Genomic DNA, 18,883 nt, shown 5'->3' with positions numbered 1-18,883 from the left:
TTGTCAAATTATTCACACAAATAATATTGCAATCTACCTCCATAAATTTTCATAAGAAATTAAATATTTTACTGTGGTATGAAAAAAGGGGGGAGCAATTTGCCGTTCGAGTGTTTTTTGTAGGTATATTGACTCTCGGTGGCTTCCGTATCAAAACATATACGTCATTTTGGAGCGAAAGTTTTCGAAAGACTGGCTATAATGCACAGGACATGTAGCAGCGTCCTGGTGAGAATTACATGACAAATCCATGATTTAATTTCTCGACAAAGTTGTTAAAATAGCGACACACCAAGCTGCTGTAAAAATGGAAGGACTGGAGATGTCCGCGATGATACCGGCTCTTCAGGAGCTAGCTAGGTGAGTAACCGGCTAAGCTAAGTTAACAACAACTAACAGACTTTCAGCTTTAGGTTAAACAGAGTTTTGTCTTATCTATAAAACACTCGCTAAAATTAATGAAAGGTAAATGCTGTACCATGTTTTTTTTTTCTTTTTTTAAATAAATAACGTTATACCATGTTGGTATTTGCAGTGCCAGCGCGGCTGAGTATGACCAGGCGGTGCAGAAACCTCGACAGATCCTCTGTCAGTTCATTGACAGGATACTGGCGGATGTGGATGTCGGTAAGTCAGGAGTATCAAGCACATACAAGGAGGTGGACACAGTAACAGAAACACCTGACAGCAGAGTACAGTCTTAAATCACAGCTTGTTAAACCTATAAAGGCTGTAGTGTTCAGTTTTTGATGGATGCTGTTAACTAATCTTCCTTGTGCTATTATGTTTCATTTATTTGAGACTAAAGCCAGCTGTGACTTCTGTTCCCCTTTTCAAATTTAGTTTTTAATGTCCTCATGAATCTGACTGGTGCACTCAAGACTTGACATGTCAGCCAAATACTGTTACATTCATTAAATTATTTTTGTTTTAATTGTCGTTTTGTATCATAGCAACTACTTACCAGGGCTGTTTGGTTTGCTGTTTGGTTTGCTGTTTGGCTTGGGCTCCTCCTGAAGTTTCATTTAGGCCTCCATATTTTGCAATAAACCATCAGAAATTCAACAATCAACCAGCCGTATCGGCAGCTATCTGGCATTTCACTTTGTACTTCTGTCTTGCGTTTTCCAAAACCCTTGTCTAACATTTAAGATCGTGTTCTGTCAGTTGAGTGACCTTAGAGAGGCCCTGTGCAGTTGAAGAGGTTAATGAAGTAGTTCCTAACTGTTTTGGCTTATAACACTCACACAAGTGAGGCAGTGTCTGTCGGACTTCTTGCCGCAGGTTGCACATCTCAGACCTTGAGCAGATTAATTAAAGAGCGATTGTGGCAAGTTCCTGATCTCCAGATTGTCTGTGTTCTTCCAGTTGCTCTGGGGCTGAGTAAGAAGTCCAGTTCAGAGCCAGCTTGCGTGATGCTCTTGGACTTTGTGCAACACATAGTAAAATCCTCATCTCTGATGTTTGCCAATCCTGCCTGCCAGCCTGCGGAGTATCCAGACACCACACAGAGCTGTACAGGTAGGACATGCTCCTAAAGATTTCTGAGATTAAAAAAAAAAAAATGTCAAGAATCAGATAAAACTGTGGTTATTCATGTTTCCCTCTTTGCTTTCCCCTCCAATGTCTCCTCATCCCTCCCCTCCTTTCATTCAGACTTCAGTAAGTGGGTGGCGGTGCGTTTGCTTCGTGTGGCGGCAGCTCCAGACTGTGACATCATCCACGGACGGGTCTCTGCTGTGTTGTGCTCTTTACTTCACACTCTGAGAGTCAGGGCGCCGTTCATCTCCAGCCACCTCACTCAGGAACTCATATTTCTGGCCCAGGACCTCAGCAACATCTTGTACGCCCACATTGCCACATTTGCAGGACAAGGACACACTCTGGACACGCAGAACCGATGGCCTGTGACACTCGAGTGCTTCAGTTTGTCCCGTGGTTGTGTCTCCCCGTACCTCACTGCCTCTCCTCTTGTTCTCTCCTCGCCTGCTGCGCTGGAGTCGCTCACCGCTGTGGCGATTGGTGTCGTAACTGACGCCCTGAGGGGGGTGCTTTCCCGTCATGACCTCAGTGTGGCCTGGGAGACAGCTTGCTCCGTCCTCGCCAACGGCAACATCAAGCTGAGGAAGATCGCCATGGTGATGTTGAGGCGACTGGTGGAGCTTGGAGGATTTCCTGTAATGCAAGGACATGAGTTCTTCACAGCCTACCTTCAGTTGCTGGAAACACACTCCTATACATGCACAGCAAACACATGCTTAGATGAGACACAGCCCTATGAAGGGGAGCTGCTGCACCTGACTCGCTGCGTGTTTCAGTCATCCGGTGCCTCTGACACACACTTTGAGCCCATCTATCTCTCGCAGATGTTTGAGTGTGTTTGTACTCTTGGAGGAGCAGGTGTCAAGTTGGGGACAGAAGTTACCGAATCACTCTGCTTGCTGTTCAGCTTCTTACTATCTGTTGCCCCAGTTTATGAGACTGCTACGATGTTAAGGAGACAGCGCGTCACAGCGGTCTGCAGGACACTAGCACGCACCGTTGGAACAGAAAATCAAGCTGAAGTATGATTTTATTTCTTTGTGATTATTTGTAAAATCTCTCTCTCGTTCTTGCGGTATTTGTCACAGCTCTTTACTCTTGCCGTCTTCACACTGACTGTGTTGCATGTGTTTTGCAGTGTGCGGAGGGGTTTCTTCAAGCCGCACTGAAGGCTGAGACTACTACGGTGATGAAGGAAGCAGGAGATGGAGAGACTGCTGCCAAGAAATCCTGCAAATCTGCCGGTTCTGTCAGCAAAACAACAAAAACATCATCAGCGTGAGTTCATTAACCTTCACAACTGTGTTCTGTTACAGAAGTAGTCCAGTGGTCAGGCTTAGTGTTGCAAAAGACACCATAGTGCATTGTATCATATCATGCAATGAAATATGACAGAGTGGGGGGTGTAAACAGGTCTGTTGTTTAATGGAAACATGACACAACCATAACATCAAATTTAAAAGGGAGTTTTTTTTTGATTTGTCACTAGTTTCAAAATATATAATATACCAGATTTCCTGTAAAACTTCCTTAGTGAGTTGGACATGCGTGTTCGGAGCGAGGTGTGGGCTGTGGTGAACAGTCGGCTGGAGGAGCTGCTGGCGCTTTTGAACTCAGACTCTGCCGAACCTGAAACCACACAGACTCTCTCTGCTCTGGAGGGTCTGGCCCTCACCTTCCACCTGGCAGCCCTCTGCTCCTCTCCCACCAGGTAACACACCAACATATACACATGCTGCCACTCGAGTGCTGTTTCTCTATCTTTTGTCTTTTCCTTTCTCACGCGGAAATGCCATCTTTCTATTATTTTATTAATCACCTGACTATAAGAATGACTTATTTTGCTGGCATGCTGCAGTTTTGTGACATGTCTTTCACAGAGCTTTGTCACATATTCTGATAATGTCACTCTTTCTTTCTCTGTCTCTTTGGCAACAGTGTTTCTCCTCCCCTCTGGGTGCCTTCAGAGACTCTGGGCAGGGCTCTGAAGAGCTGTCAGTCAGTGTTAGAAGGAGGCTCTCAACCTGTCTCAAACCAGAACTACTTTCAGTCTGCTCTCCAGACGACTGTCAGGGTCCTTGACTCTGTCTTGTACCTGACAAGTAAGGATAGACACACATGCAAAACACACATTAAATGTGCAGCTCTGGTGGATTTTTTAATTTTTTTTATTTTTATGTCATAATAAAAGCATATTGTCATTTTCTCCACCCCCCCATCCCCCTCCTATGTATGTGTGACTATAGTGAGCAGCCAGTGTGAGGACGGGCTCCAGCGGCGTGTGTGTGCTCTGTTATCTCTTCCCTGGGTGTGTGAGAACAAGTCTGTCTCAGCCTATAAGAGTTCAGGATTCCCCTCCTGGCTTTCTACCTTGGCTCAGAGACTAAACTTTTGTTATTGTGAGTATCTCATCCGCACCGCAACTCACAAGTAAAATTTTAGATGAATTTGTTGTCGCCTGTAGTGGCTGTCTGCATCGGTTTTATGAAATCAGGATGTAAATATTTTTAGTTTTGGCTCAAATCAGTTGAACAATCACTTAAGGAATCATAATTTAGAACCACGTCACCAGATCATGATATCATTGTGATAACTTGACGTCGAACTTGCGTGTCTTTCCAGCACCTGAGGTCCAGGTCAACTGTGTGTCGCTGCTGGCCATCCTGCGTCGTGGTGTGTGTGAGACGTGGCGCGTGTGTGTGTTTTCTAAGGCGCTGCAGAGTCCAGATGAGGTGGCGAGAGCGGCGGCAGTCAGGGCCTTCCCTCTTCTTCTTCACCACCTGGGAAACACACATCACAGCCTCATCAGCAGTACTCTGCTGTACGTAAACTCCCGCACTTTGCTGTCATTGTTGGGTTTATTTTGCAGTGTGACTTATTACACTGTGTAAACTGGACATTTACAGTTCCACGCTGGAGGACAGTTCGGAGCAGGTAAAGAAGGAGCTTGCCAGGTCCATCGGTCAGCTGAGCTGTATCCAATCAGGGGTCTCCCTGCTCAGTGACGCTCAAGCAGAGTCCCCCTGTCTTCCCAGAATCCTCAGCCTCCGCCTCAGCCTTGCAACAGAGCATGCTGGAAATGCTCTTCCATCCCTCAGGGCAACTTTTGTCAGACCTTTTCTGCCATTGCTCAGACAGGAAGCTCCTAGCAGTGTCAAACAAGGTATTTCAGGTTTTCCCATTTTATGTTTTCTTCCATAATGAGCTGATATAATATCCAGTCAGCAGAAAAGTATGTTTACTTCAGTATACTGGACAGTTCATTGCTGCAAATGTCTTTATTGTTAAATTATTGTTTCATACAGCTTTTCTAAGAAAGCAATTATCTGTTTTATGTATTTCACTGTTCCAGCTTTCTTAGAAGCTCTGCCTCACCTCTGCCAACATGTGAATCTGATTGGTGGCGACAGCGAATCCAGGGCAGTTCTCTGTGCTCTGCTTGGCCTAATGGAGGACTCAGATCCAGTGGTCAGAATCCGTTTCGGCCAATCAGTTCGTTTCCTGCTAACGGAGACCAACAAAAACTCAGAGCAGGGCTCCCTGAGTGATGTGAGTAATTATAGTGGTAAGATTTTCACTATAAATATATTGTAACGATTATTTTTGGTAGGTATGCATCTTTGACTTTGACTTATGACTAGAATAAATACTTTTTAAAAAAAAAAAAATATTATTATTATTTTTTTTTGAGAACGACAGTGAGATCGATTGTGTGTGTTTCTTCTCACTATCCCAGCTCCTGGTTGCACGACTTAAGGAGGCATTCAACAACGCTAAACTCAACAGAGATGACGACCTGCGCAACACTCTCATCCTGACCACCGGAGAGATTGGCAGGTATCTAATATATTACTGTGACTGTGACTGTAGTTAGGTGATATATGTTACTCTTCCTAAAGTACCACCGTTTTGAAAAGTGCTTTGTAGATGACTGTTGTGGTGAAACTTTCATTTATTTTTTCCCTCTCCTCTTCTGTCAGAGCATCTCAGGGAAGTTTGGTGTCGTTCTCTCTGCTGCGTCTGCTCCACTGTCTGCTGTCCAAGTCATCCTCTGTGTCTGTCGCAGCTTACACTCAGATCAGAGCTCTGGCCACCGCCAAAGGCCTTAAACTGCAAACCCTCTTCAGTCAGTACAAGAACCCTATTTGCCAGGTATAAAATCTGATTAAATTCAGGGCAGAATTTGCTGTTGGAAAGTCAGTGTTTTTGATGTGACTGTTCAATAAAGGTGAAATTGCAAAAAAAAAAAACTGTAACAGACATTGTGCCATTAATTGTCTCTTTCTTTTTCTCTTTTTGTAGTTCCTCGTGGAGTCGCTGCATTCGCGTCATGCCGCAGCCCTGCGGAGCACACCTGACCAGGGCAGCGAGTCAGCCAATCAGAGAGAGCTGGCCCTGGACATCCTGGCTCAGATCGCACACGCTTTTGACTTCCCCGACCTCCACCGCTTCCTCACTGTATGTACAGTCACGGATGCAACCATTCTCATCTGATTCTGAGTGTTCTCCTGAGCATGTCTGCTTTTATGCTTGCTTTTATATGTAGAGGACCCTCCAGGTGCTGCTGCCCTACCTGGCAGCAAAGGCGAGCTCTACAGGCTCCTCCCTCATCCGTACATTGGCCAATGAGCTTAAAGCAAACAGGAGAGAGATCCTGATCAACAACTTCAAATACATCTTCAGCCATCTGGTCTGTTCATGCACCAAGGAGGAGCTGGAGAGGGCCTTCCACTACCTACAGGTATTAATAATATAACCCTACCTAGCTGTAATCTGTAATTATTTACACAGTAAAGACAACAGAGCAATTAGTCTTGCATTGTGAGTCTTGCAATTTTTCACCTTGTGGCTGTAGTGTTTAATAATGAATTTAGACATTACTGTCATTGTCACAGAACAGAGTATAAACATTTCATAACACCAGCATATGAGGAGCATCTCCAAGCACCGTGCTTTACCACAAGCCAAAATAAAGATCCAAGGGTGTTAATCACATATAGTAACACTTTGGTGGTGTTAGCCCCAGCTGTGTTGCAAGGCTTTCTCTGACAGGGTGAATAAATAAAGCAGTGGTCCCCATAGTAAATAATTCAATTACCAGACTGATTTATGTTTGCTTTCCTAATGTTCCTCCAGAGTGAGACAGAGATTGAACTGGGCTCTCTGTTAAGGCAAGACTTCCAGGGTCTCCACAACGAGCTGCTGCTGCGCCTTGGAGAGCACTACCAGCAGGTCGGCACACACACACACACACACACACACACACACACACACACACACACCCGCAAGCACAAGCACAGGTTCCCCTACAAATGAATCCTTTTTCAGTATATATTGTTGTTGCACACAGAGTGCAACCAGTGTGCTTTAAAACTAGTTATTGTTCACATATATTTTTTACACTTCTATGTACTGCAGGTATTCAATGGTCTGGCAATCCTGGCCTCCTTTGCATCCAATGATGACCCATACCGGGGTCCCCGGGACATCACTACACCAGAACGCATGGTAGGTGTCAAATATGGTGTGACAGCCTTATGTTGTGTTTTGGCTTAACAGATAGGTCTGCATTTTTTATTTATCTATTATTATATATTTATATAAACTTCATATTAATATTATTTTTATATATTTATATTAAGATTGGGTCAAATGTAACTTGGCCCCAAATTCTTTCAAACAAACAACATCACATTTCTCTTCATCATATCATCGTAAACCTTTGATAAACAAAAAATCATCTCTGGACTAATTTAAACATGCACATGGTGTTTTTATATAAATCTGTAGATAAATTGATAAAGAAACCAGTTGTTGGTTGTAGTCACATGCAAGCAACTGAGAACAGTTATTTTTTATGTTTGTTTTTTTTTGTTTTTTTTTACAAACTTAATCAATAAATCAACATTCTCCATTTTTTAACATATATCTGTAATTTTTCTTGCTTTTCTTTGCTTTGGTCATTGTGTGGCAGGCAGATTACCTTCAGCCGAAGCTGCTGGGAATTCTCGCCTTTTTCAACATGCAGCTGCTCAGCTCCAGTGCAGGAGAGAAGGACCGCAAAAAGCTGGTGAGGGATTCACCACTCAGAACTAATTTAATAACTGCATATTTGACAATGTATCACAATAGTGATTAAGTTCAATGAGGCACGGGTAGAGGTCAATATTGTTTAGTTAACAGCGAGAATAACCCAAATCTTTTTCACATCAGGGGTTTTCTATCTGAGTGGGCAGATATTGTTTCTCCGCTATAACTCTGCTTGGTTCGCACAGTTCAAAAACAGTCCTCACCTGTCCTCTCTTTTCTGTACAGGCCTTGACAAGTGTGATGGCTCTAATGCGACTCATGGGCTCCAAACACATCAGCTCTGTCAGAGTGAAGATGATGACAACGCTGCGCACCAGCCTGCGATACAGAGAGGACTTCCCTCTGCTCTGCTGCCAGTCAGTACACATTCACAATTTGAGGTCACAATGAAAGTGTACATAAGTGGCATTTGGCTTCTGTAGTTGTCAAAAGTGACACATTAACTTTTTTCAAAATTATTTAAAATGTTTTAAAAACCATCCCTCTAGATCCTTACCAACCTGATACTTAAATTTAACCACGTCTACATATAAATGTTTTTTCTCTTCTTTATTACACCAAAGGTTTCATATTAGAAAAACCTTAAACATATCATTTATCTTTGTGTCATCCCTGTGTGGACAGGACGTGGGATTGTTTTGTGAGGAGTGTGGAGCCTGCACACCTGGGTCCTCTACTGAGTCATGTTATCGTTGCTCTCCTCCCCCTGATCCCTCTGCAGCCCAAAGAAACTGCTGCTATTATCCGCTTCCTCATACTGGACAAAAGGTAACACGACCATGTTTTCCTACGTTCTTGAAACATGGTTGATCACCATTTAATCAGTATACGAAACACACGCACATCTTTGAGGTGCGTCCAAAAATTAGACACTGCAGACTATTCCCTTAAAATGTTTATAACATCAAAATAATTGAGTTAATCCAAAAAAGTGCAAAGGCTTTCATGTCATCTCACTACACACTGTAGATGTAGCAGATTCCTTGCTTTTACCCGACAGCAGTGATTTAATGCAGTCGATCTATCACAGGGAAGAAGTCAACGACTACCTCCATGAGATTTACTTTCTACCAGATCACCCTGAGTTGAAGGACATCCACACTGTTCTGCAGGATTACAAGAAGGTCAGTGTGGACAGAAAGAGTACAATGAAGGATGGTAGATGGCAGAAAACGTTGGTGTTAAAGTTGAAAATATACAACAAATAGTGATATGTCATGTCTGATTCCGCCCCAGCTGACAGCCAGCAGCAGTGACCTGGCCGCAGCACTGCAGCTCTCTATGAGAGCCGTTCAGCATGAAAATGTTGACGTCAGGATTCATGCACTCACCAGCCTCAGGGATATGATGCACAGCAACCAGGTACACAAACTCACAGACACACATTGTTAGACGAGGTAACAGCTCATCCCGTTGTCTTCGGTGCCTACCCGTCCTGGTCCTGCAAATCTGAAATGAACTAAAATGTTCTTTACTTAACAATAAATGTATTTCTGTGTGTGTCGTGGACTGCAGGAGTGGCTGCTGCGGCAGGTTTGTGCAAGTGAGGCGGTGGAGCCAGTCATCTCAAACTTGGTGTCGGTGCTGCTAAATGGCTGCCAGGACTCGTCCCCAGAGGCCAGGCTCCTCTGTGGGGAGTGTCTGGGGGAGCTGGGGGCCGTGGACCCGGGACGTCTGGACTTGTCACACACACACACCCATGGTGACCGCAACACATTTGTGGTAAGCTCGGCTAGACCAACACTGTGTAGGAACAAAGTGCAGCTAATAGCACAATGTGCATACGATACAACACACATTCACTGTCACTGGAATATAGTGTGATTTTGGAGAATTTTGCAATATTTCGTACGTAACCAGAGCTGAACAAATCCATGAATGTGTTTTATGTCTCTGGTTTACGCTTCAGTTTTGTTGATTTAAATCAACATTAGTCAATTAACTCAGCTGCTGGATGTCTGTGGGATCGAGAAGCAGCTCCTCTCAACAAGCAAAAATCTCAATCCTGTGTTAATAAAGTACAAAGTATAAAACCCTCAAAACTGGAGCTGTAATATGTTAATTTTGAGCATAGCTGCCATTTCATCTCATACACATACTGATGTGAGCTGAGCTAAGGTGAGCTCACTCTTCATTATGCCTTAAATATACAAACGAGAGAGATTATTTGAAGGTCTATAGGGAACAAAGGATAATATTCATTTTCCTCAATTACAGAGCGGGGTTGATGATCCCAACTTTGCCCACGACCTGCTGAACGAACTCACCAGAACCTTCCTGGCTTATGCTGATAATGTGAGAGCACAGGACTCATCTGCGTATGCAATTCAGGTACAGAGACACACACTCACTTAACAAAACCATCATCTTTAATTTGTGTGTGGGCCTTTGCGTATCTTTTTTTTGGGGGGGGGGGGCTTCTGTCTTTTGTCTGTTATCTGTGTTCATGTTGATGCTTTCATGGGCACTTCAGGAGCTGCTGTCCATCTTTGAGTGTCGTGAGGGACGGACCGACTCTCCGGGTCGGCGTCTGTGGAGGAGATTCCCAGAGCAGATCCAGGAAATACTGGAACCTCACCTCAACAGCAGGTATTCAAGTTTAGACACGCGCACATTCACAGAACATACTCACGGACCCTTTCTCTTCAAGTAATTCAAATCCCTCATGTGAAACATATTTTTCTTCTTCATCCTTTATCTCCTCTCTTCTCTCCTCCCTCCTTCCTTCTCTCTTACCTTTTTTCCTTCTTCTTTTACTCTCAATCCTACTTTAATTACAATGCATTCATTATTACGTCCTCTTCTTTACTTGCTTTTTCTTTACTCTCCCTCTTCCCCTCTTCCCTCTCTCCCTGCAGATATAAGAGCAGCCAGAAGGAGGTGAACTGGTCTAAACTGAAGAAACCAGTGTATTTGAGTAACAGAGGCAGCAGGTTCTCTGATTGGTCAGCCACCTGGGCCGGCTACCTCATCAGCAAGGTTAGCTGAGCTCTCTTTGAACTTTCATCTCTACAGTGACACTGATTCGTGCTTGAAGTCAGACGTAATTTTTGTTGGATTTTCTTTCCAGGTGAGACATGAGCTGGCCAGTAAGGTGTTCACCTGCTGCAGTTTCATCATCAAACACGACTACAAGGTCACTATCTACCTGCTGCCTCATATTCTGCTGTACATGCTGCTGGGCTGCACACCTGCAGAGCAACAGGAGGTGAGGACACGTCTGTACGCTCACACACATGCACAAGAAGATAAGATAAGAAGAAGTTGAAGTAACAACACTCCTCCCTCCAGGTAACGGAGGAGATGCTGGCTGTACTGAAAGACGGTGATGGGCGAGGAGGGATGCGTGTCCAGGAGACAGCCTCCAGCCTATCGCAGCTCAGCATTCAGACTGTGTTCAGCATGTTGTCTCACCTCACACAGTGGAGCCGCCACATCCTCTACTCCAAACCAAACAAACACAACGGTAAGAGACACGATCACCCAGCACACTAATCTTAAGTCTCTGAGGTTTTCTCTGCTGCGTTGAAACACATTCAGTGTATATGATCATTCATTTACTGAAACCCCTTGTGTTTGTAGATCTGTATTTGCATGATTGATTTTGACAGAAACTTGACAACAGAACAGTTATTTACATGAAAATGCAAAGTGATTAGTTCAGTACCTACACATCAGTTTCGATGAACCGTATGTAAGTGAATTTCCCGTTGTTCTTCACTAACCTCCATCTTTTAATAATGCTTTAATGCAAAACTAAAATGTGTCATCCCAGAGAGTGGGGATTATCAGCGAGTGGTGGCCTTCCTGAAGGGTATTCCACAGGACGTTCTGGCCAAGGCCTCTCTACGATCCAAAGCATACACTCGCGCCCTCATGCACTTTGAAGCTTACATACTAGAAAATAAAGAGAACATCCAGGACCATCTCACCTTCCTGCAGGTCAGTGACAGTGTAGAGAACTGAAAATGTCACTTTTATAAATCCTTGCTGATACATTTTGATGGTTACAACATGAGTCATCTGAATGTATGACGTGTGTTTTACTATTGGCCGCTGCAGACACTGTACGCTGCAATGCATGAGCCTGATGGAGTGAGGGGGGTGAACGCCCTGAGGAGGGAGGAGCCGTCGCTACGGGAACAGATACTGGAGCATGAGAGTATTGGACTGCTCCGAGACGCCACCGCCTGCTATGACCGTGCTATACAACTGGAGTCAGACCAGGTACACACACACACACACACACACACACACACACACACACACACACACATCACCATTTTTAAGTCTGTTTTTGTATTATTGTTTATATTAAGCAATACGTCTTTCTTGAATTCTCTCCCTATTTGATCATTTTCATGTCCCTTTGTTTATAGATTGGTCACTATCACGGGGTCATGACCTCTATGCTCGGCCTGGGACAGCTCTCCACAGTCATCACTCAGGTTAATGGAGTACTGGCCAACAAGTGAGAGACACACACAGACACATCAATGTTTGTCAATCATGGCCCAGATTCATCACTAGCAGTAATGTTTAAGGAAAGTTAAACCCACAATTGTTCGTCATGATGTTCATGTTAAACTCTGCTGACGGTTTCTTAACTAACTACTTAACTACTTAAATAATATATAGATTAATTAATTAATAAGTAATTAAGAACGTTGTGTACACATTTAGGCACCAGTGGAAGTCGGAGCTTAACACTTACAGAGTGGAGGCAGCCTGGAAGCTCGGAAAATGGGACCTGCTGGAGGATTACTTAAGTTCGGGTAAGCAGAAAAAGCAATGTGAAGATGTCACTTTAGCTTTGGTAGCTTGTGATGAGCATTTCTAATTATTATTGTTGACATTTTCTACTCAAAACAAGAAAACTCCAGCCCTGTAATTACACTACCATTGTGTCTCCAGACCGTCAGTCCAGCACCTGGGGTGTGCGGCTCGGCCAGCTGCTGTTGTCAGCTAAGAAGCAGGATGCTGAGACTTTCTATGAGAAGCTGAAGCTCGTGAGGAAGGAACAGGTGGTCCCTCTGTCTGCAGCCAGCTACGAGTGCGGAACCTACCAGAGAGGATACGAATATATTGTCAGGTCTGTGCGAGTCGGTGTATTTCTAGAATCGATAATATTTTGTCTTTTGTCTTGTTGTAGTTAATTCTGTGTCTTGTGTGTTTAGGCTCCACATGCTAAGCGAGTTGGAGCACACTTTCACTGTGCTGCAGAAACGGAGGGAACACTCTGCCCGCAGTCTCAGCCAGCTGCCTCCCCATTGGTCAGATCGACTGGAGATGACCCAGAACTCCTTCAGGGCAAAAGAGCCAGTCCTGGCCCTCCGTCGTGCCCTGTTCAGTCTGGGATCACAGTAAGGACGAAGCAGCATCTGCAGGCACACAGACACACATTATCACTTAAATCACATTGTCACATCATCTCTTAAAGAATGTGCAGCTCTCCCTTTTTTTTTCTTGATGTAGCCTAAGGGATCTTGTCTTGAGCTTGTCAGTATTTATTTCTTGGATATATAATACCCTTTTTTATTTTTAAATAACTTATGTGCACACGTAGCAAGAAGTCAGTGAAAAAAAACAACAATCATCTCCCCTATGTGCATTATATCAGGCTCCTCTTGTCCGTGTCTTTTTTCTGTTTACTACTGCATAAACGCTGTCAAAGCTCCTACATCTGAACAAAATCAGTGTCAATTAACCAAGTCCAGACCACATGGCAGATCCGTCCTCGTGTTTGCTCTGCAGGTCTGTGTGTCAGGAGCTGGTAGGGGAGTGCTGGCTACAAAGTGCCCGAGTGGCCAGAAAGGCAGGACACCACCAGACTGCTTTCAACGCTCTACTTAACGCAGAGAACACACATCTGGCCGAGCTGGTTACAGAGAAGGCCAAGTGGCTTTGGTCCAAGGTACAATCAGTCTACAATGAATATAGAATAGGGATCAGATTTTCATGCATAAAATACAGTATATTCACTTTAAGTTTGTTGTTTTGCCTACTATGATTAGTAGTACTTCATTATATAAATTATAGTAATACAACTTATACCTAACACATTTTGCATCTATCTTAACTGTTTGTTAAGGCTGACCCTTCTGTGCAACTGCATTTGTATTAACATGCATATTAATGTCAACAAATTTAGATGTTCTGTAAGTCAAATAAGTTTTTTACATTTACTGTACACAGACACAAACACAGAAAACGACACTAATATACTGGTCTTTCATCAGGGCGATGTACACCAGGCCCTGATCGTCCTGCAGAAGGGTGTTGCCCAGTGTTTTCCCGATGATCAGCCCCTCACAGACCCCCGCAGCCTGCAGACCAAAGGCAAGGCCATGCTGCTGGTGGGACGCTTCATGGAGGAGACCGCCAACTTTGAGTCCAACGCCATCATGAAAGCTTACAAGGTAATCGCCACGGGTTTTGTCGAAGGAACGAACCACAGGAATAGCAGGAAGTGAAAGGCTTTAGAAGTGATCAGTGAATTTGTAAATGCTGCCAACACATTAACAAACTGGACAGCTGAGCTGAGTTTGGAATTTATTTAGACAGTCCAGAATGGGCAATAAAAGAAACAGCAATAATGCAAATATTACAGACCATAACTCATGTTCATCTTTAGACTACAAAGCGGTGATGTTGCAGCTGCTCGTCAGAGATGCCCAAGAAGTTACTGTGTTTAAAGTGCGTGTGTTGTGTGTTTTTTGTTTTTTTTTTAGGATGTGACACACCTGCTGCCGGAGTGGGAGGATGGAAACTTCTACCTGGCCAAATACTACGACAAAGTGATGCCAATGGTGACTGATAACAAGCTGGAGAAACAGGGGAACCTCATTCGATACATTGTCACATACTTTGGAAAGTAAGAACAGATTTATTGTTTATTTATTGTGATCAAAGCTGAGCAAATGCTGTTGCAACTGTACTCCACCTTAGACTCGTTAGTTTCTTCATCAGTCATTTTATTTCCCTTCCAGAGCCTTGCAGTATGGAAACCAGTACATCTACCAGGCCATGCCTCGCATGTTGTCTCTCTGGCTGGATTTTGGAGCCAAAGTGTGTGAATGTGAGAAAGGTGGGTGGCTAAATATTACCTAAGTGTAAGATGAAGATTGACACAAGGCATATTCACTTTTAGCTTTTCATCGACTGTTAACAATGAAACTCTGCCAACTTATTCCTCCACCTCAGCTGGGCGAGTAGACAGGCAGATGCGACAGGAACTGGCTAAAATCAACGTGGCGGTGAGCGAAAACTGCGCCAACTTGGCGCCGTACCAGTTCCTGACTGCTTTCTCCCAGCTCATTTCCAGGGTGTGTCACTCCAGTGACGAGGTCTTCAATGTCCTCATGACCATCGTGGCCAAAGTCTTCCTGGCGTACCCCCAGCAGGCTATGTGGCTAATGACTGCTGTCTCCAAGGTGTGTTATGATAATGATCAGAGTCTTATGTACTGCACTTTTGAAGTTGAATGCCTACATATTTCCCCATCTACTAATTAAGTGAACTAACTTAATTCTTGTGTATGTGCCTGCGCCTCTTTTCTTTTCTTAACTTTAAATGTCATCCAACAGATGTTCCTTTTATTAACATTATAAGCCCAGTATTATATTTTGTGTCATCATTAAAAGGCCACACATTTCAGTACCTGCATAAACTTACTAAACAACTAAATAGCTTTTCTGAAAATTATTATGTGTATTTATTTTCTTTCAGTCTTCCTACCCCACGCGAATGAACCGCTGTAATCAGATTCTGAAAAAGGCCATCAGTCTCAAACAATCTCTGGAGAAATTCATCGGAGACGCCAACAGACTGACAGACAAGTTGTTGGAGCTCTGCAACAAGCCGGTACACACATACAAACACTGACACAGAACATATATTGCATGAAATTAAAATAAAATCACAACTACAAACTCTTTATACACTCTTTATCTTAATTTTTTTGAACTCAAGATGAAAATCTGTAAAAATGTTTTTTGGTTTTGCATTGTCCATACTCAATTTTAAAGTGACAACATAGGATTGGATCAAATAAAAAACAGTATATAAAGGTATCACCAGATGTTTGTGAACGTGTCCTTCAGGTGGATGGCAACAGCACCGCCCTCAGCATGAGCGTTCACTTCAAGCAGCTGAAACGTCTGGTGGAGGAGCCCACCTTCAGCCAGATTCTGATCCCCCTGCAGTCAGTGCTCATCCCCACACTGCCCTCGACAGGTGGGACAAACACACAGCACGACGCCTTCCCCGGACACTGGGCCTACCTGGATGGCTTCGAAGATGCTGTAAGAGAGAGAGGGCATGAGGCTGTTGATTATTCTCACAATGTTACAGACATTTTTCAGTAAATTTGACTTTTATAATCACAAAATCATCTGTACATGGTATGTGCCTTATAACCATGGTCTGTGGACTGTATGTGCAGGTGGAGATCTTGGCCTCCCTACAAAAGCCTAAGAAGATCAGTCTGAAGGGTTCAGACGGGCGGAGCTACACCATGATGTGTAAACCTAAAGACGACCTCAGGAAGGACTGCAGACTCATGGAGTTCAACTGCCTCATCAATAAGGTGTGTGTGATGTTTGACTCTTAAGTGATATAATGTACACAGAGTTAACAATTTATTTATAACTTATATCTTTACAATCTTTTCACTTATACAGGATTGCATTACTGGTATACAGTCCAGTACAACACCATCGGGGTTTATATTTCATAGTTACCTTTTTAAACAAAATTAAGTAAACAACAACAAAAAACTCTATATTTATAGTATTTGTGTTAAACAGAGATACATCTTTTTCATTGTTTATTCAATTATATTTATTAATATATCAATGTATGCATAAGTACATACAGACATATATTTACATTCATACAAATTCATATTTAAACAGAATGCACATTGTGCCTGTACAATAGCAAAAAGAAATATACACACAAATACAATAAATTAATCACATCTTCTGACAATTAAAAGAGAATGAAAGCTTCCCTGCTGATTTCTACATAATCATTCTAATTTTCCATCAATAAACTTCCCCTTTCTTCTACAGAGGCCCTCAGTGTTTTAAATTTTACCAGTTTTATTTCTTGACAGATTCGACCTCCTGCGTTGTATTTTTCCAGCTAAATGGGATTTTTTTTCTTCTTTGCTTTGTAGAATTGAACGCTTCAACATTAATATAGAGATTAGATTTACTACAGTTCTATTGTATGGATGCCATCAGATTGTACCTAATAAACTCGTATCTGTGTTCAGTCTACAGGATTTGTGTTACTACGCTGTCAAGAGACAGGATTTATGTGTACATGGTTTCTGTGTGTGTGTTTGTGTATGTGTAGTGCCTACGTAAAGATGCTGAGTCAAGGCGGAGGGAGCTACATATCCGTACCTACGCTGTGATTCCCCTCAATGAGGAGTGTGGCATCATCGAATGGGTCAACAACACCGCTGGACTTCGACACATCCTCACCAAACTGTACAAGGAGAGAGGTATCTACTTGTCGGGGAAAGAGCTCAGGAAGCTTATTCTACCAAAGACGGCTCCCTTTGAGGAGAAGCTACGAATCCACAAGGAAGTGCTGTGTGCTCGACACCCCCCTGTATTCCACGAGTGGTTTCTCCGGACCTTCCCTGACCCCACATCATGGTACAACGCACCCCACAACTCAATTAAACTTAGAAGGGACGCTTTTTTACAAGCCATGTGAATAATGTTATTTCTGTATGTTCGCACTAATTAAATAATGAGTTATGGTTATGAGTTTAAAAATATTTTTGGATGGTTATAAATGTGAAAATCTCATGTAAGGCCACTCATTGTGTTTGTTTTGCAGGTACAGCAGTCGCTCTGCGTACTGCCGCTCCACCGCTGTGATGTCAATGGTGGGTTATATCCTGGGTTTGGGAGATCGCCATGGAGAAAATATCCTCTTTGACTCTTTCACAGGGGAATGCGTTCACGTCGACTTCAACTGCCTCTTTAACAAGGTTCGTCTTTGTCCCAAATTGTCTTAAAATATTTTGTAGTGATTTATATTATACATTTTTTTGAATAATTAATTAAAAAATAAAATAAATAGTTTTATATGTTGTTGTCATGTATTACTATTTCTGTTATTTCCTTTTTCACTGCGTTTCTCTCATGCTCCTTCTCTATATCTCCACTAGGGGGAGACATTTGATGTGCCTGAGGTTGTTCCCTTCCGCCTGACCCAAAACATGGTCCACGCTATGGGACCCATGGGCACCGAAGGTCTCTTCAGACAGGCCTGTGAGGTCACTCTGAGACTAATGAAGGATCAGAGAGAGCCGCTCATGAGGTACGCAAACATAAATGCTTTATCATTATCAAATAATCCTGTTTCATAATCTAAGTATACACATATAATGGGGTGCAAAAGTAAAAGACTCTTCTTGAAAAACACTAAGTAGAGTAAATTTTCTAAGCATCAATTAACAAACTAAATTTAAGTTTAAGACCATATTGAATTTATTGGATTTCTTATGTAATTGGCACTTGACTCGTAATACATGATTATACTGTGTATGTGTTTTTTCTGTCACAAATCTACACAGTAACTCTCAATTAGGTTTCTAAATTCAACATTTCTGTTTTTAATTTTCCCTAAGTGTGCTCAAGACCTTCCTTCATGACCCGCTGGTGGAGTGGAGCAAACAAGGCAAAGGATTTTCCAAAGCTCAGGCCAATGAGACAGGAGAGATAGTTAATGAAAAGGTGTGAGTCTAATGTATTCCAAAAATGTCACATTTTTCATATTGGTATTACTGTATTGTCTTACCTTTTTCTCTCCTTCTCTACCAGGCTAAAACACACGTGTGTGACATCGAGCAGCGTCTGCTGGGAGTGATAAAGAGCAGGAATAAAGTGCTGGGTCTACCTCTGTCTATAGAGGGACATGTCCACTACCTCATACAGGAAGCTACAGATGACAAACTGCTCTGTCAGATGTATCTGGGCTGGGGGCCCTACCTATGAAACGCACACCTACATTTACAAAACGAGAGGAAAGCACTTTGAAGGCAGTTCGGGAGAATTAAGGCTGCTTTCCTGTGATAAAATGCCTACACAAGACAACCTTACTTGCTATTATGTGGCTCACAGCAAGTATAATAGTATAAAGAAAATATCTGCACATGCATTTTGCAATAACAACAAAAGCCCTTTACAATGCCATTTGTTTGTTCTGCTCTTTCTGTTATTCTTGA

At 42.9% G+C, this 18,883-nt stretch overlaps 1 protein-coding gene across 1 annotated transcript; it reads left to right on the top strand.

Annotated features, from left to right (window-relative positions):
• Nucleotides 1–307: 307 nt before the first annotated feature.
• On the top strand, nucleotides 308–18,873 carry atr (ATR serine/threonine kinase). The gene is made up of 47 exons (XM_022750309.1): nucleotides 308–360; nucleotides 536–627; nucleotides 1,369–1,521; nucleotides 1,657–2,564; nucleotides 2,681–2,820; nucleotides 3,077–3,253; nucleotides 3,481–3,644; nucleotides 3,789–3,941; nucleotides 4,165–4,363; nucleotides 4,449–4,705; nucleotides 4,895–5,091; nucleotides 5,279–5,379; nucleotides 5,523–5,694; nucleotides 5,845–6,000; nucleotides 6,089–6,283; nucleotides 6,679–6,774; nucleotides 6,961–7,050; nucleotides 7,517–7,612; nucleotides 7,858–7,988; nucleotides 8,257–8,400; nucleotides 8,663–8,756; nucleotides 8,869–8,994; nucleotides 9,148–9,354; nucleotides 9,850–9,963; nucleotides 10,106–10,221; nucleotides 10,491–10,611; nucleotides 10,703–10,840; nucleotides 10,924–11,102; nucleotides 11,391–11,574; nucleotides 11,695–11,859; nucleotides 12,012–12,103; nucleotides 12,316–12,407; nucleotides 12,547–12,724; nucleotides 12,810–12,995; nucleotides 13,387–13,546; nucleotides 13,872–14,051; nucleotides 14,364–14,506; nucleotides 14,622–14,719; nucleotides 14,836–15,065; nucleotides 15,361–15,495; nucleotides 15,735–15,935; nucleotides 16,076–16,219; nucleotides 16,996–17,303; nucleotides 17,491–17,644; nucleotides 17,825–17,976; nucleotides 18,287–18,392; nucleotides 18,480–18,873. Exons 1-47 carry the CDS (start codon nucleotides 308–310, stop codon nucleotides 18,651–18,653), a joined length of 7,851 nt encoding a protein of 2,616 aa, XP_022606030.1. The 3' UTR covers nucleotides 18,654–18,873.
• The last annotated feature ends 10 nt before the right edge of the window (nucleotides 18,874–18,883 follow it).

This window comes from Seriola dumerili, unplaced genomic scaffold (genome assembly GCF_002260705.1).
Source record: "Seriola dumerili isolate Sdu_G_001 unplaced genomic scaffold, Sdu_1.0 BDQW01000149.1, whole genome shotgun sequence".
NCBI lineage: Eukaryota > Metazoa > Chordata > Actinopteri > Carangiformes > Carangidae > Seriola > Seriola dumerili.
Note: the sequence above shows the minus strand (reverse complement) of the source record. Positions and strands in the feature narration are given on the sequence as shown.

Bases quoted from the DNA above. Each gene is read 5' to 3' on its own strand.
- atr (XM_022750309.1), top strand. From the start codon at position 308: ATGGAAGGACTGGAGATGTCCGCGATGATACCGGCTCTTCAGGAGCTA. The intron at 9,964-10,105 runs GTACAGAGACAC...TGGGCACTTCAG, and splicing joins CATCTGCGTATGCAATTCAG to GAGCTGCTGTCCATCTTTGA. The intron at 12,725-12,809 runs GTCTGTGCGAGT...TTGTGTGTTTAG, and splicing joins GGATACGAATATATTGTCAG to GCTCCACATGCTAAGCGAGT.